General features: G+C 41.5%; 1 protein-coding gene across 6 annotated transcripts in view; it reads right to left on the bottom strand.

Annotated features, from left to right (window-relative positions):
- The window catches only part of VSIG4 (V-set and immunoglobulin domain containing 4), a 60,513-nt gene that overhangs the window by 36,056 nt on the left and 6,521 nt on the right, over nt 1–17,936 (bottom strand). For all 6 annotated transcript variants that reach the window (XM_077890128.1, XM_077890129.1, XM_077890126.1 and 3 more), the window contains exons 2-3: nt 13,070–13,426; nt 11,982–12,263 (exon numbers count right to left, since the gene is read on the bottom strand). In XM_077890128.1, coding sequence (XP_077746254.1) covers nt 11,982–12,263; nt 13,070–13,426 — 639 coding nt within the window. The remainder of the gene's footprint in view (nt 1–11,981; nt 12,264–13,069; nt 13,427–17,936) is intronic.

Genomic DNA, 17,936 nt, shown 5'->3' with positions numbered 1-17,936 from the left:
TCCCACAATGGGCTCCTTGCATGGAGCCTGCTTCTCCATCTGCCTGTGTTTCTGCCTCTCCTCTCTCTCTCTCTCTGTACAGTCGCTCCTGAATGAATAAAATCTTAAAAAATAAAACAATGATTATAAATATAATAGCCGAGCTTGAAAAAAAGACATAGAAGACACTAAAGAATCCCTAACAGAAGAAATAAAAGAATTAAAACCTAGTCAAGCTGAAATTAAAAATGCTATTACTGGAATGAAGTCACAAATGGAGGCTCTAACAGCAAGGATAAACAAGGCTGGAGAGTCAGTATTATAGAAGATAGAATGATGGAAAATAATGAACCTGGAAAGAAGAGAGAAAGACAAGTACTGGATCATGAAGGGAGACTTAGAGAACTCAGTGATTCCATAAAGTGAAATAGGGGTCATAGAAGATGAAGAGACAGAGAGAGGGACAGAAGGCTTATTTAAACAAATTATACCTGGGAATTTACCTAATCTGGGGAAGGAAACAAGCATTCAAGTCCCAAAGGCAAAGAGAATCTACCCAAAATTAGTAAAAATAGGTTAACACCTTGACATATGATAATGAAGCTTGCAAATTTCAAAGATAAAGATCAAATCCTGAAAGCAGCTTGGAACAAGAGATCTTTAATCTACAAGGGCAGAAACACAAGGGTGGCAGCAGACCTGTCCACAGAGATGTGGCAGGCCAGAAAGAGCCAGCATGATAAATTCAAGGGACTAAATGGAAAAAAATATGCAACCAAGAATACTTTATCCAGAAAGGCTGTCATTCAGAATAGAAAGAAAGATAAAAAGTTTCCAGGACAAAGAGGAAACTAAAGAAATTCTGAACACTAGAGGGGCGGGGCAAGAAGGCGGAAGAGTAGGGTCCCCAAGTCACCTGTCCCCACCAAATTACCTAGATAACCTTCAAATCATCCTTAAAATCTAAGAATTCAGCCTGAGACTAGAAGAGAGAACAGCTAGAATGCTACAGTGAGAAGAGTTCACGCTTCTATCAAGGTAGGAAGACGGGGGGAGGGGGGAAAGAAACAAAAGGCATCCAAGGGGGAGGGGCCCCTGGGAGGAGCCTGGCTAAGGCCGGGGCGAGTGCCCCCAGGACAGGAAAGCCCCGCCCGGAGAAGCAGGAGCTGCACCAATCTTCCCGGACAGAAAGGCACTCACAGAGAGAGCAGGATCCCAGGAGGGGCAGGGATGCCCTCAGGCTCCCAGGGACACTAACAGAGCACCTGTGCCCCAGGGAGAGCGTGCCACATCTCGGGGACCAGCTCACTAAAGGGCTGCAGTCTCCGCACGGCTGGACCCGAGAGCAGCTCTGAGGGGCTCGGGCAGAGTCTTCCCGCGGAGGGGGCTGCGCGGCCCCGGGAGCAGCTTGGAGGTGGCTCAGTGGAGGCTCCGCGCAGAGGGGGCTGCGCTGCCAGGAGTGCAATTCCCGCAGCGAAGGCCCGGAAGCACAGGACACTGGGGACACAGCCCAAGATCCGGCGCTCCCCCTGGACAGGCAGAAGCTAGGAGGGCACAGGACAGCAACGACACTCCTGCCCCAAGCTGAGCAGATCAGTGGCCCCACCCCCGGAGCATCTAGGCTCCTGCAGACTGAGAGCTCCATAGTTACTGCAGGAGCTGAATCCAGGGCTCCAGAGCTGGCCACTGACACTATTGTTGTTCCTCCTGGGGCCTCACAGGATAAACTACCCCCACTGAGCCTCACAGTGGCCTCACAGGATAAACAGCTTAAACATCTTTCACTGAGCCCTGCACCAGGCAGAGGGCTGAGGAGCTCCCCCAAGTGCTAACACCTAAAAATCAGCACAGCAGGCCCCTCCCCCAGAAAACCAGCTAGACAGACAGGGGAAAAACAAATTATTGACCAAGCAGTACTGGAAAGTTACAGGGGAAGTCGAGAGATCTAAAGTATACAAAATCAGAGGACACTCCCCCCCGTTTTTTTGTTTTGTTTTGTTTTTTGATTTCTGTTTGCTCCCTGCCCTTTTTTCCTTTTTCTTCTTCTTCTTTTTCTTTTTTCTCTTCCTATACTTCTTTTTTCTTTTTTCTTTTTTTATCTTTCCTACTTTCTCTTCTCTCTTTTATTCCTTTTCCCAATACAACTTGTTTTTCGCCACTATGCATTGAGAAAAATGACTAGAAGGAAAACCTCACCTCAAAAGAAAGAATCAAAAACAGTCCTCTATCCCACATAGTTACAAAATTTGGAATACAACTCAATGTCAGAAAGCCAATTCAGAAGCACTATTATAAAGCTACTGGTGGCTCTAGAAAAAAGCATGAAGGACTCAAGAGACTTCATGACTGTAGAATTTAGATCTAATCAGTCCAAAATTAAAAATCAATTAAATGAGATGCAACCCAAACTTGAGGTCCTAATGAAGAGGGTTAAAGAGGTGGAAGAACAAGTGAGTGACATAGAAGACAAGTTGATGGCAAAGAGGGAAACTGAGGAAAAAAGAGATAAACAATTAGAAGATCATGAGGATAGATTAAGGGAAATAAGTGACAGCAGGAGGAAGAAAAATCTACGTTTAATTGGGGTTCCCGAGGGCGCCCAACGGAACAGAGGTCCAGAATATGAATTTGAACAAATCATAGCTGAAAACTTTCCTAATCTGGGAAGGGAAACAGGCATTCAGATCCAGGAAATAGAGCGATTCCCCCCTAAAATCATTAAAAACCATTCAACACCTCGACTTTTAATAGTGAAGCTTGCAAATTCCAAAGATAAAGAGAAGATCCTTAAAGCAGCAAGAGACAAGAGATTGCTAACTTATATGGGGAGAAATATCAGATTAACAGCAGACTTCTCCACAGAGACCTGGCAGGCCAGAAAGGGCTGGCACGATAAATTCAGGGTCCTAAATAAGAAAAACATGCAACCAAAAATACTTTATCCAGCAAGCCTCTCATTCAGAATGGAAAGAGAGATAAAGAGCTTCCAAGACAGGCAAGAACTGAAAGAATATGTGACCTCCAAACCAGCACTGCAAGAAATTTTAAGGGGGACTCTTAAAATTCCCCTTTAACAAGAAGTCTAATGGAACAATCCACAAAAACAGGGACTGAATAGATATCATGATGACACTAAACTCATATCTTTCAATAGTAACTCTGAACGTGAACGGGCTTAATGACCCCATCAAAAGGCTCAGGGTTTCAGACTGGATAAAAAAGCAGGACCCACCTATTTTCTGTCTACAAGAGACTCATTTTAGACATAAGGACACCTACCGCCTGAAAGTAAAAGGTTGGAGAACCATTCACCATTCAAATGGTTCTCAAAAGAAAGCAGAGGTAGTCATGCTTATACCAGATAAACTAAAATTTACCCTGAAGACTGTAGTGAGAGATGAAGAGGGACACTATATCATACTTAAAGGATCTATCCAAGAAGAGTACCTAATAATCATCAATATATATGCCCCGAATATGGGAGCTGCCAAATATATCAATCAATTAATAACCAAAGATAAGGCATACTTAGATAATAATACACTTATACTTGGTGACTTCAATCTAGTGCTTTCTACACTCAATAGGTCTTCTAAACACAACATCGCTAAAGAAACAAGAGATTTATTTTTATTTTTTTTTAATTTTTTTAAAATTTATTTATGATCGTCACAGACAGAGAGAGAGAGGCAGAGACACAGGCAGAGGGAGAAGCAGGCTCCATCCACCGGAAGCCCAATGTGGGATTTGATCCCCGGTCTCCAGGATTGCGCCCCAACCAAAGGCAAGCACCAAACTGCTGCGCCACCCAGGGATCCCAAGAAACAAGAGATTTAAATGATACACTGGACCAGATGGATTTCACAGATATCTACAGAACTTTACGTCCAAACGCAACTGAATACACATTCTTCTCAAGTGCACATGGAACTTTCTCCAGAATAAACCACACACTAGGTCACAAATCAGGGCTGAACAGATACCAAAAGACTGGGATGATCCCCTGTGTATTCTCAGAACATAATGCCTTGAAATTAGAACTAAATCACAACAAGAAGTTTGGAAGGACTTCAAACACATGGAGGTTAAGGACCATCCTGCTAAAAAAGATGAAAGGGTCAACCAGGAAATTAAGGAAGAATTAAAAAGATTCATGGAAACTACTGAGAATAAAGATACAACTGTTCAAAACCTATGGGATACAGCAAAAGCAGTCCTGAGGGGGAAATACATCACAATACAAGCATCCATCCAAAAGCTGGAAAGAACTCAAATACAAAAGCTAACCTTACACCTAAAGGAGCTAGAGAAAAAAACAGCAAATAGATCCTACACCCAGCAGAAGAAGAAAGTTAATAAAGATTTGAGCAGAACTCAATGAAATAGAGACCAGAAGAACTGTGGAAGAGATCAACAAAACCAGGAGTTGGTTCTTTGAAAGAATTAATAAGATAGATCAACCATTAGCCAGCCTTATTAAAAAGAGGAGAGAGAAGACTCAAATTAATAAACTCATGAATGAGAAAGGAGAGATCACTACCAACACCAAGGAAATACAAATGATTTTAAAAACATATTATGAACAGCTATATGCCAATAAATTAGGCAATCTAGAAGAAATGGACGCATTCCTGGAAAGCCACAAACTACCAAAACTGGAATTGGAAGAAAAAGAAAAGCTGAACAGGCCAATAACCAGAGAGGAAATTGAAGCAGTCATCAAAAACCTCCCAAGACACAAAAGTCCAGGGCCAGATGGCTTCCCAGGGGAATTCTATCAAACGTTTAAAGAAGAAACCATACCTATTCTACTAAAGCTGTTTGGAAAGATAGAAAGAGATGGAGTACTTCCAAATTCGTTCTATGAGGCCAGCATCACCTTAATTCCACAACCAGACAAAGACCCCACCAAAAAGGAGAATTATAGACCAATATCCCTGATGAACATGGATGCAAAAATTCTTAACAAGATACTAGCCAACAGGATACAAGAGTATATTAAGAAGATTATTCACTCTGAACAAGTAGGATTTATCCCCGGGATGCAAGGCTGGTTCAACACTCGTAAAACAATCAATGTGATTCATTATATCAGCAAGAGAAAAACCAAGAACCATATGATCCTCTCATTAGATGCAGAGAAATCATTTGACAAAATGCAGCATCCATTCCTGATCAAAACTCTTCAGAGTGTAGGGATAGAGGGAACATTCCTCAACATCTTAAAAGCCATCTACGAAAAGCCCACAGCAAATATCATTCTCAATGAGGAAGCACTAGGAGCCTTTCCCCTAAGATCAGGAACAAGACAGGGATGTCCACTCTCACCACTGCTATTCAAGATAGTACTAGAAGTCCTAGCCTCAGCAATCAGACAAAAATGAAATAAAAGGCAGTCAAATTGGCAAAGAAGTAGTCAAACTCTCCCTCTTTGCCAATGACATGATACTCTACATAGAAAACCCAAAAGCCTCCACCGCAAGATTGCTAGAACTCATACAGCAATTTGGCAGCGTGGCAGGATATAAAATCAATGCCCAGAAATCAGTGGCATTTCTATACACTAACAATGAGACTGAAGAAAGAGAAATGAAGGAGTCAATCCCATTTACGATGGCACCCAAAAGCATAAGATACCTAGGAATAAACCTAACCAAAGAGGTAAAAGATCTCCCTAAAAACTATAGAATACTTCTGAAAGAAATTGAGGAAAACACGGGATCCCTGGGTGGCGCAGCGGTTTGGCGCCTGCCTTTGGCCCAGGGCGCGATCCTGGAGACCCGGGATCGATTCCCACATCGGGCTCCCGGTGCATGGAGCCTGCTTCTCCCTCTGCCTGTGTCTCTGCCTCTCTCTCTCTCTGTGACTATCATAAATAAATTTAAAAAAAATCAAAAAAAAAAGAAATTGAGGAAAACACAAAGAGATGGAAAAATATTTCATGCTCATGGATTAGCAGAATTAGTATTTTGAAAATGTCAATGTTACCCAGGGCAATTTACACGTTTAATGCAATCCCTATCCAAATACCATGGACTTTCTTCAGAGAGTTAGAACAAATTATTCTAAGATTTGTGTGGAATCAGAAAAGACCCCGAATAACCAGGGGAATTTTTGAAAAGAAAACCATAGCTGAAAAAAATTAAAAAAAGAAAGAAAACCATAGCTGGGGGCAACACAATGCCAGATTTCAGGTTGTACTACAAAGCTGTGATCATCAGGACACCGTGGTACTGGCACAAAAACGGACACATAGATCAATGGAACAGAATAGAGAATCCAGAAATGGACCCTCAACTTTATGGTGAACTAATATGATAAAGGAGGAAAGACTATCTACTGGAAGAAAGACAGTCTCTTTAATAAATGGTGCTGGGAAAATTGGACATCCACATGCAGATGAATGAAACTAGACCACTCTCTTGCACAATACACAAAGATGAACTCAAAATGGATGAAAGATCTAAATGTGAGACAAGATTCCATCAAAATCCTAGAGGAAAACACAGGGAACACCCTTTTTGAACTCAGCCACAGTAACTTTTGCAAGGTATATCCACGAAGGCAAAAGAAACAAAAGCAAAGATGAACTATTGGGACTTCATCAAGATAAGAAGCTTTTGCACAGCAAAGGATACAGTCAACAAAACTAAAAGACAACCTCCAGAATGAGAGAAGATATTTGCAAATGACGTATCAGATAAAGGGCTAGTATCCAAGATGTATAAAGAACTTATTAAACTCAACAGCAATGAAACAAACAATCCAATCATGAAATGGGCCAAAGACATGAACAGAAATCTCACAGAGGAAGACAGAGACATGGCCAACATGCACATGAGAAAATGCTCTGCATCACTTGCCATCAGGGAAATACAAATCAAAACCACAATGAATTACCACCTTACACCTGTGAGAATGGGGAAAATTAACAAGGCGAGAAACCACAAATGTTGGAGCGGATGTGGAGAAAGGGGAACTGTCTTGCACTGCTGGTGGGAATGTGAATTGGTGCAGCCACTCTGGAAAACTTTGTGGAGGTTCCTCAAAGAGTTAGAAATATAACTTCTCTACGACCCAGCAATTGCACTGCTGGGGATTTACCCCAAAGATACAGATGCAATGAAACACCGGGACACCTGCACCCCGATGTTTCTAGCAGCAATGTCCACAATAGCCCAACTGTGGAAGGAACCTCGGTGTCCAATGAAAGCGAATTGATAAATATGTGGTCTAATTTTACAATGGAATATTACTCAGCCATTAGAAACGACAAATACCCACCATTGGCTTCGACGTGGATGGAACTAGAGGGTATTATGCTGAGTGAAATAAGTCAATCAAAGAAGGACAAACATTATATGGTCTCATTCATTTGGGGAATATAAAAAAATAGTGAAAGGTAATAAAGGGGAAAGGAGAAAAAATGAGTGGGAAATATTAGAAAGGGAGACAGAACATGAAAGCCTCCTAACTCTGAGAAACGAACTAGGTGTGGTGGAAGGGGAGGAGGGCGGGGTTGGGGGTGAATGGGTGGCGGGCACTGAGGTGGGCACTTGACGGGATGAGCACTGGGTGTTATTCTGTATGTTGGCAAATTGAACACCAATAAAAAATAAATTTACTAAAAAAATAAATTCTGAACGCTAAACCAGCCTTACAAGAAATATTAAAGGGGATCCTTTTAGTAAAGAGAGAGCCCAAAGGTAACAACTACTAGAAAAGGAACAGAGACAATCTACAGAATCAGCAACTTTACAGGTAATAAAATGGCACTAAATTGATATGTATAATCACTCTGAATTTAAATGGACTGAATGTTCCAATAAAAAATATATGGAGGGATCCCTTGGTCTCTCAGCAATTTGGCGCCTGCCTTCAGCCCAGGGCATGATCCTGAAGTCCCAGGATCGAGTACCATGTCTGGCTCCCTGTGTGGAGCCAGCTTCTCCCTCTGCCTGTGTCTCTGCCTCTCTCTGTCTGCGTGTCTCATGAAGAAATAAATAAAAATCTTTAAAAATATGGTATCATATTGGATAAAGAAAAGAAGACTCATCTATGTGCAATGAAACGCCGGGACACCTGCACCCCGATGTTTATAGCAGCAATGTCCACAATAGCCAAACTGTGGAAGGAGCCTCGGTGTCCATCGAAAGATGAATGGATAAAGAAGATGTGGTTTATGTATACAACGGAATATTACTCAGCCATTAGAAATGACAAATACCCACCATTTGCTTCAATGTGGATGGAACTGGAGGGTATTATGCTGAGTGAAGTAAGTCAATCGGAGAAGGACAAACATTATATGTTCTCATTCATTTGGGGAATATAAAGAATAGTGAAAGGGAATATAAGGGAAGGGAGAAGAAATGTGTGGGAAATATCAGAAAGGGAGACAGAACATAAAGACTCCTAACTCTGGGAAATGAACTAGGGGTGGTAGAAGGGGAGGAGGGCAGGGGTGGGGGTGAGGGGGCACTGATGGGATGAGCACTGGGTGTTATTCTGTATGTTGAGGGGCACTGAGGGGGGGCACTTGATGGGATGAGCACTGGGTGTTATTCTGTATGTTGGCAAATTGAACACCAATAAAAATAAATTTATTATAAAAAAGATGTGAGATCTATCTATGCTCTATCTCTCTATCTTACATATCGATAGATATCTATATCATCTATATCTATCTATATATATGCTGTATCTATCTATTTATATCATCTATATATCTATCTTTATAGATAGATATATAGATGATAGATACATAGGTAGATAGATGATTATGATGATGATGATGATGATAGATAGATAGATAGATAGATAGATAAATACAATGGAATATTACTCAGCCATTAGAAGTCATTAGAAATCGCAAATACCCACCATTTGCTTCAACGTGGATAGAAGTGGAAGGTATTATGCTGAGTGAAGTAAGTCAATCAGTGAAGGACAAACATTATATGGTCTCATTCATTTTGGGAATATAAAAAATAGTGATAGGGAATAAAGGGGAAAGGAGAGAAAATGAGTGGGAAATATCAGTAAGGGTGACAGAAGATGAGAGATTCCTAACTCTGGGAAATGAACAAGGGGTAGTGCAAAGGGAGGTGGGAAGGCGGATGGGGTAACTAGGTGTAGGGCAGTGACGGGGGCACTTGATGAGATGAGCACTCGGTGTTATACTATATGTTGGCAAATCGAACTCCAATAAAATACAAAAAAAAAGTCACAACTCATGGGTCTCTGGATATTCTCAAAGAAGGAGGACGTAACTTCATGTTCTGAGAGTAGGTCTGGAGGCCCAAAATAAAGTGAAAATATTCTGAACTGCTGCTATCAGGAATGGGACAAAAATAAGAAAATTAGTAAATAGCACAAGGATGGGCAATTGACATTATACAGCATGAAATTAAAGTGGTATCAATTTCATCTCTGCTATTTTGTGTGTTTGTTTTATCAGGAGAGCTTAGCAGTCCATGAGTGTGAAAAAGGGCAAAGCATACAGGGCGTTCCCAGAACTGAGGCACTGCATAGAGGGTGAGACAAAGGGATGACAGCTCAGAGCTACATATGTCAGAGATGATACAGGGAACCAGAATCATGGAGCCAGTTTGAGGTATAGAAGAAAGAAGTCTCAGAGAGCAGGGAAGGGTACAAGGCCTTCTTTGAGCCTGTTTTCTTTTTCATCAGTAGGGGGCAATGTTAAGCACTGCCTAACAGCTATGTTGTCTGTAAGCATAAACTTTGATAAGGAATAGGCAAGTTGATTGGTTGTAAGCAAGGTCTTTCCCAAATGGGCTAGGAACTAATTCACAGAAAGGTGAGAATTTTCAACTTATCTCTTTATGAAGTATAAAATTCTTGGACTTTCTGGCCATGCAATGTTCTCTCTGCTTGACCATATTGTCAACTCTCAGAGAATTGGACCATATAATTCCTTAACAGTGAGATTGCCCTTGTTTCTCCAATTAGTAGACCAAACCATACAGCACACACATATGCATTACAACTCAACTTCGGGAAAGAAATCCCTCTAGATAAACTTAGAAGTCTCAAACTAACATTAGTTTCCTATTCTAAATACAGCCAGCATGGTCATTTTCCTTGCTATATTCTGAGGATAGCAATTTTCAGGTGGCTCTTAGGATAAGTACTTAAAAGCAGTTAGTTCCCAACGTATTTTGGGAAATGGCAGCCTTGTTTGAATAAATGTCTTCCCTTCCAAAGTGATCTCTTGGAAGGCAACAAAATTCATTTAGTTATATCACTGCTGGGCTGTTCAATTAAACCTCAGCCTGCAGCCTTTATGTACATAGTTTGTAGTAATCCCAGGATAATGCTGTATGAAATAGCCAGATTGATTTACCAGAGCCAATGTTTATTGAGACCTCAACCAGAACTTTCATTTGACTTTAAGAAGAAGAAGGGGGGGTGGTATTAAGGAAACTATGTAGATATCTGTGTTTTTATTTCACGAAGCAAAACTAAACACAAACAATAAAATAACAATAAAAAATCCTCACTGAACAAAACAAACAAAAAGCAATGACATATCACCTTATACCTGTCAGAATGGTTAAAATAAAAAATACAAGCCATAACAAGTATTGGTGAAGATGTGGAGAAATCACTTCATACACTATTGGTGAGAATGCAAACTGGTAGAGCCACTATGTAAAACAATATGGAAGTTTTCAAAAAAATTAAAAATAGAAATACTATATGATCCAATAATTCTGCCTTTGGGAATTTACTCACAGAAAATGAAAACACTAAGTTGAAAAGATATGTATACCTCTATGTTTATTGCAGCATTATTTACATTAGCCATGATATAAAAGCAACTTAAGTGTCCATCGATAGACAAAAGGATAAAGAAGGTGTGATATATATTATGTGTGATATAATATCTGTATATTACACAGCCATAAAAGAGGATAAATTTATGTCTTTTGAGACAAAATGGTGAACCTAGAGGGTATTAAGCTAAGTGAAATATGTTAAACTAAGAAAGGCAAATACTGGGGTGCCTAGATGGCTCAGTTGGGTGAATGTCTGACTTCAGCTCAGGTCATAGTCTTGGGGTCCTGGAATCAATCCCTGGACCAGGCTCTCTACTCAGCAAGGAGTCTCCTTGTCCCTCTCCCTCAGCCTCTGTCCTTCTCCTGCTAGTGCTTTGTCTGTCTCTCTCATACATACATACATACATACATACATACATAAAAAGACCATATCGGGCCAAAGAAATGAATAAACAAAAAGTAGAATCAGACCCATTAATGCAGAGAACAAACTGATTTTTGCCAGAGTGGATGTGTGAGGAGATGTGAGAGATACAGGCTTCCAGTTAGGGAATAAAAGAAGTTTAAAAGGCACAGTAAAAGGACTATAGTCAATGACATTGTAATAGTGATATAATTGCAGCTAAACTTGTGGTGAACACAGAATAATGTATAAACTTGTCAAATCACTATGTTGTCTACCTGAAACTAATATAACACTGTGTGTCAACTATACTAAAAAAAGACAACAAACAAATAAATAAGATTCAACCATAAGAGAAAATCAGACATAATGGAAAGAGTATGTGATCTGTGTGCAAGTTCCAACTTGAACTTCCTAACCGTGAGCTCCTGGGCAAATAAATGTCCCTTTCTGATTTTCAGTTTCTTCTGTAGAATGAGAGTAATTATAGCTATCTCATGAGATAGATATGGGATTCAATTACAAAATGTGTGTTAAATTCTTGTGAATTGTATCTGGCAAATATGATTTAATTAGTGAATGTCACTTTCCCCTTTACTGTCTTTATCTTCTTAACCTACAACATGACAGGCATTGTCTCCAGCCTTATTATCATCAGTCCAGAATTTTTCTTTCTTTGTGATTGTGCAACCCAGGACACCCTCTATCTCCACACATACAAACTCTCTTCTCTGTACAAGGTATCTTCAGTACAAGATGGTCCATTGCAAGGATCACCAAAAGAAAGGATTGCTCACCTTTGACCACAAACTTCACAATGTTGCTGCGCTGCTCAGAGCCTACCCGGCCTTTGGCAGCACAGAAATAGGAGCCAGAGTCAGCCACCATAGCATGCTTGAAGAGTAGAGTACTCAACACTGCTACTTTGATAGGTTCTTGATTGTTGGTCTGTTCCTTGTACCAAACATAACTGATGGGAGGAGAACCCCAAGCTTGGCATTGAAGGCTAATCCTCATTCCCTGGGGCACTGTGAAGCCATAGCCACTGCCAGTTGTCACTGTGGGTTTGGAAACAGAGACTGCAAAAGGAAGACAAAAGCAGAGGCTCTGGGAAGTTATAAGGATATGTGAAGACAAGGCTGAGTCATCCTTGCTGGGTACAGAGATAATTATATATCTGCAAAGGACAATAAAAGGGGCTACTTATTTAGGAGGAGAGTAAGAAATAGGATAATGTAAATAAAAATAGCTTCCTTTGGAATATTAGGTACTGTTTTGTGTTATCAACATTTTGGATAATCCAGAGTTAATATATATATATATATATATATATATATATATATATATAGAGAGAGAGAGAGAGAGAGAGAGAGAGAGAGAGGTTTCTTTAGGCTTTAGTGGACAGAGATTTTGGGTTGTCGGCACTTTTGGATTATCAGGGATTACCAGGACCAGGGTTTTCACGAAACTGTCAAATCAGCAAAATGTATCTTGACTAAACCCAGTATCCCTTTCCCCAGAGCTTCTTTGTCAGCATCTATTTACCCTCTAATATCCTGATTAGATAGATATACTCATTTTTATGACTTTCAAGAACCAGAGCCCAAGGAGGGCAACCAGGGTGTGGATGCTAAAATTTCTGGGACACTTGAAGGGGTAGAGATTTAAAAGCCAGAAACCCTTCCCAACATTTCTTAAATTATACTATGAGAGTGATGACCCTGAGGACCCTCTGCCTTTCCACATTTCCTGATTAATACATATGACTGATAAAAGCCTGTGTACAAGTGAACAAAATTATCTGGGTTTCTAGAGGTTTTCTAGGATTATAGTCTTCTATTTGGTCTTTGTCTATCAGTGCTTTCCTACTCTCACAGTGACTTACCTTTCTGGATGCGTAGATCGATGATCTTATCTCTCACCACTTGGTTGCCACTAGGGGTCTGCCAAGTGACTTCACACGTGTAGTGGCTCCGGTCATCCATTTCCAGGGTATTCAGTTGGAGGGACACATCTCCTGGAACCTCGTGATTCACTTGCAGGCGGCCTCGGTACTTTGCTAGCTGGATATGGTCTCCAGAGGAATCACGTAGGAAGATGGTGACTGGGTCCCAGCCACGTTGTACTAGCCACTTTACCATGACTTGAGTGTAGCCTTGCAGAGGACCATAGGTGCACGGAATATTCACATCCCCCTTCCAAGGCCCTGTCACACTTTCAGGTGCTTCCAGGATGGGATGGCCTGAAGAGGAGGAAGAAAGCAGACATAGATGGCACACCCACCTGGGAGCTAGGATGGCAGTGGAGGACTTCAAGAGGCTTCTGAGACACCTCTCAAATTTCCTTCCATCATATTTTCAGATTTCGTGTTCCCTTTTGTTCTCTGCCAGCCTTCCCATCAATCAGAAACAGTCCTCAGAAGGAAATCTCCCAGCACTGTTTGGCTCTTGACAGTTTAAAATTCCTTTCCTGTCACTGCTTTGCTTTGAGATGACGCTGGATAAGTCACTTTCCACCATGAGGACCCATTTTATTAATCTATAATGTAGAGAGTATGAATGGAATGATCTCTAAGCTTTCTTCAAACTCTGAAATTCTGTAAGTCTATAAAAAAGAACTTCTTTCAATGTTTTTCAAAGGAAGCATAGGAGCAAATGTTGAAAAGTTGTATCTGGGATATTTTACTATGTAATTATATACCTGGAGAAATGTGGGGACTACAGAGCTAAGAAAGAAAGGGCCATATTCCCTGCTTATTTCCTATTGCTCCCTCAGAAAGTCTCAGTATTTAGATCCCTAACGCTAAGCTCTTCTTTGGAAGGAAGGAAGGACACAGACAAAGGACAATTCTGAGGGTGGAAATTTGTGTGAAATGTTTAACAAAAATCATTAGTTATTGTTGAATTTGAAATCTGCACTTTGTAAACTTGACCTTTTTTTCTGACATCTCTTTCTGTATTTCACTTTTGGTTTCTTTTAGGTTTCACCAAATGTATATTGGAAAATTCCATCCTGAGGAAGAATGGAGAGGAAAATGTCTGAAAAGGAAAAAGGTCTGAATAAAATACTAGAGCTGGCTGTGGTAAGGATGGTAGTAGGACCAATAGGAGATTGCTCATTAGTGTGCTGGGGAGGGAAGAATAGGGGAGAGGAATTGGGGGTGTGACAGAGCCATCATTTCCTACTAGAAATTTTCATTCATAAGCTCTTATTTTGAGGATTTTGTGTTTTATTTAACTTTAACCAGGAGTGAGGGATTGTATGTAGACAATTTCTTTATATCTGTCCTAGAAGAAGGAGGTTCAAAATGTAAGATGTGGGATCCCTGGGTGACGCAGTGGTTTGGCGCCTGCCTTTGGCCCAGGGCGCGGTCCTGGAGACCCGGGATCGAGTCCCACGTCGGGCTCCAGGTGCATGGAGCCTGCTTCTCCCTCTGCCTATGTCTCTGCTTCTCTCTCTCTCTCTCTCTCTGTGTGACTATCATAAATTTAAAAAAAATTTTAAAAAAATGTAAGATATTACTGAATAAATGCCTGTTATGTAGCCCAATATTCCAAGGCTTCAGTCAAACAGATAGTAGGATGGGAGGATTCTTGCTCTCAGAATTTATTGCCAAATACTAAGTACCACTGATGTGGTGACACTAGCCTGTGTCCTCATCAGAGATTCTTAAAACATTACCAGCATATTTTGGCCAAGGTAAAAGTGTTGAGTAAAAAGAGTAAATAAACATGAGACCATGTTGTTAAATCCACCACATAGTTTCTGGAGTGTTTCAAATTGAGCAGGGAGCAGAACTCTGACCCACAAATGGGAATGCGATAGGGGAAGATTTTGGTTTGTCCTAACAATGAACTTTATAATTAATCAGAACTGTTTATTGAATGACTAAGTGGTCTGGGAGAAGTAGTGAGCTTTGTTTAGGTCTTGGACAGCATTACTCTTTAAGGTCCCTTCCACTTCTAGATGGTTCAGTGCTTATAGACTACAATGGAAATGGAAGTTAAATAATTTTATTTTCTAGGTGGTGGTGAACTTTCACCAGATGGTAGTGAGTTTTACTGTTCTATTGCTGGTCCAGACCACCATATGCATACAGACATGGATTATCATCATCATGAACACATATGTGTCACTTGCAAGCACACACATACCAGCCTTAAGCCCCATGAAAACCATCTAAGCCTTTTGGTTTAAAGTGCTCTTTTTTTTTTAATGTGCTCTTTCTTACTAATCTTCTTCCAGCTCTCCCAAATCTGCTGCCTCTCCTCTGAAAAGCGTTCTCACACTCTTTTCCTGACAAAAGGGCAGCAATCTGTTGTGAGGACATCTGGAACAGCTGAAAATGCCTTTGTTATGTGTTTGTATGTTTTCTCTCTGATCTTGGGGGAACTGCTTGTATAACCCTCTCTGGAAACTTCCTGGGGATTCTTATATAGTCCACTCTGGTCTGTCAATATTGTAAATAGCCAGTCTCAATTTTTCAGTCTTGAAAGTCACTTCTAAAAGTAGGTCACAGTTGACTCTTTCCCCTACATTCCAGAATAGGGGTATGGGACAGGGTTAGTAACCAGATTTCTAAGAATTACCTGTTTTTTCCCCTTTTATTTTTTCTTCCCCTCTCCTACCTTCTTTCCTTCCTTCAACCCTTTCTTCCATCTAGCTTCTATTCTTCCTCCTTCTTTTTCTTGTTTTCTCTTCTTCCTCCTCTTGCTTCATTGGTATCACAAAGAGGAAGTGTAGGGTAGGCACAGGGCATCACACACACAAAGACCTTGTACTCTGATCTCCAAAGTGAAGGTAACCTCAGTATAATTGACTTACACCTTCTAACTATCCTTGTGGTTCTCAGAGAGACTAGGGAAACACTGAAGAGTAGCACCTAGCGAGATCAGGAAAATAGCAAAAGACTACATGATGTAGTAAGAAGAATAACACCAATAAAAGTCCAAGGTTTGTCTTAACATGTGACCTGTGTCACCACATCTCTGTGCAACCTTGAGTAAATTGCTAAACCTATCTGAGCTTCAGGTCATCAATAAAATGGAGGTAATAATAAGCCTTCCATTGAGGGTTATTTTGACGATCAAATGAGCTTATAGCTGTGAAAGCACATAGGATAATGGCTGGCATTCAGTAAGTGCTGGATAAATGCCAGATCTGTCTCATACCTTCAAAAGAAACTTGTATTGATTCTTCTTATATTATAGAAGTCCCCTATATGTCTTCCCCAGAGTGGACAGATTGATTAGATTAGATTAGATATTTGTCAGCTCTAATGATGACCTGAAGGAGAAGTTAGCACATGAGAAGGTAAACAGCTACCCTCACCGACCTGAGGGAACCTCCAAAGTTATGGGGAGGAAATAGGCCATCGTTGGATTATAAGGCAGTTGAAAAGGACAGAGTAGCCTGTATCTACAGCAACAGGGCTGACTTGATAGCCAATATGAAATGTTGGTGAAATTAAGCAATACACCTATCTTTCCTGGAAGACTGGGTAGGGAAAATCTATTTCAGGAAAACCTCACCTCCTGGGGGAATATTCTGCCCATTATAGATCCAAGAAAACCACCAAATTTTGAGATATTTGGTGTAACAGAGCTTGAGGTACCAGGAAATACAGAATTTGAAGAATTCTAGAATGGCAAGCTGCAAAAGCTTTTAGTTGCTTTCCTCCATAATACACATAGACGAGCTGAGAGAGAAACATGATTATCCAAAGTCACAGAAAGCAGGAGCTGAGCTCGGCCTAGAGGCCTAGAATAAAGATGCTACACTGCCTTCTTACCTTATTCATCTAATATCCACAACTGAAACTAGTAACCCCTTACTTGAGCCTACTTGACATGGCTTAAAGAATGTTATTCTAGGATAATATCCACCTAAATTCCTAGGAAAAGAATCCCTATCTGCTGGCTACTTTCTGAAAAGCCTTTCCCAGTCCTTGCTCTCATTTCTCAGGGAAACATTGATTTTCTTCAAATATTATACCCCCACAGGAGGAAAACCAGGGCTAAGCATCGACTCAAGGGGCTTTATTGAAAAAGAATTTAAGGGAGGAGGGGCAAGATGGCGGAAGAGTAGGGTCCCCAAATCACCTGTCCCCACCAAATTACCTAGATAACCTTCAAATCATCCTGAAAATCTACGAATTCGGCCTGAGATTTAAAGAGAGAACAGCTGGAATGCTACAGTGAGAAGAGTTCGTGCTTCTATCAAGGTAGGAAGACGGGGAAAAAGAAAGAAACAAAAGGCATCCAAGGGGGAGGGGCCCCGCAAGGAGCCAGGCTATGGTCGGGCGAGTGTCCCCAGGACAGGAGAGCCCCGTCCCGGAGAAGCAGGAGCTGCACCAACCTTCCCAGGTGGAAAGGCGCCCACAGGGAGTTAGAGCAGGACCTCAGGAGGGTGGGGATGCCCTCAGGCTCCCTGAGACACTAACAGACAACTACACGCCCAGTAGAGTGCGCCAGGCTCCCTAAGGGCTGCAGCGCGCACTGCGGGACCTGGAGCAGCTTGGAGGGGCTCAGGCGGCGGCTCCGCGGAGGGGGCTGCGTGGCCCCGGGAGCAGCTCGGAGGGGCTCAGGGGTGGCTCTGCGGAGAGGCGGCTGTGCGGCCGGGAGGGCAAATCCAACAGCGCAGGCCCCAGAGCACAGGGCGCCGGGACACAGCCCAGGATCCAGCCTCCCCCGGGACAGGCAGAGGCCTGGAGGGCCCATGACAGCAAAGACGCTCCTGCCCCAAGCTGAGCA

The sequence above is a fragment of the Canis aureus genome, chromosome X, assembly GCF_053574225.1.
Source record: "Canis aureus isolate CA01 chromosome X, VMU_Caureus_v.1.0, whole genome shotgun sequence".
Taxonomy (NCBI): Eukaryota; Metazoa; Chordata; class Mammalia; order Carnivora; family Canidae; genus Canis; species Canis aureus.
The sequence above is the reverse complement of the archived record's forward strand: the minus strand, read 5'-3'. Positions and strand labels throughout refer to the sequence as shown.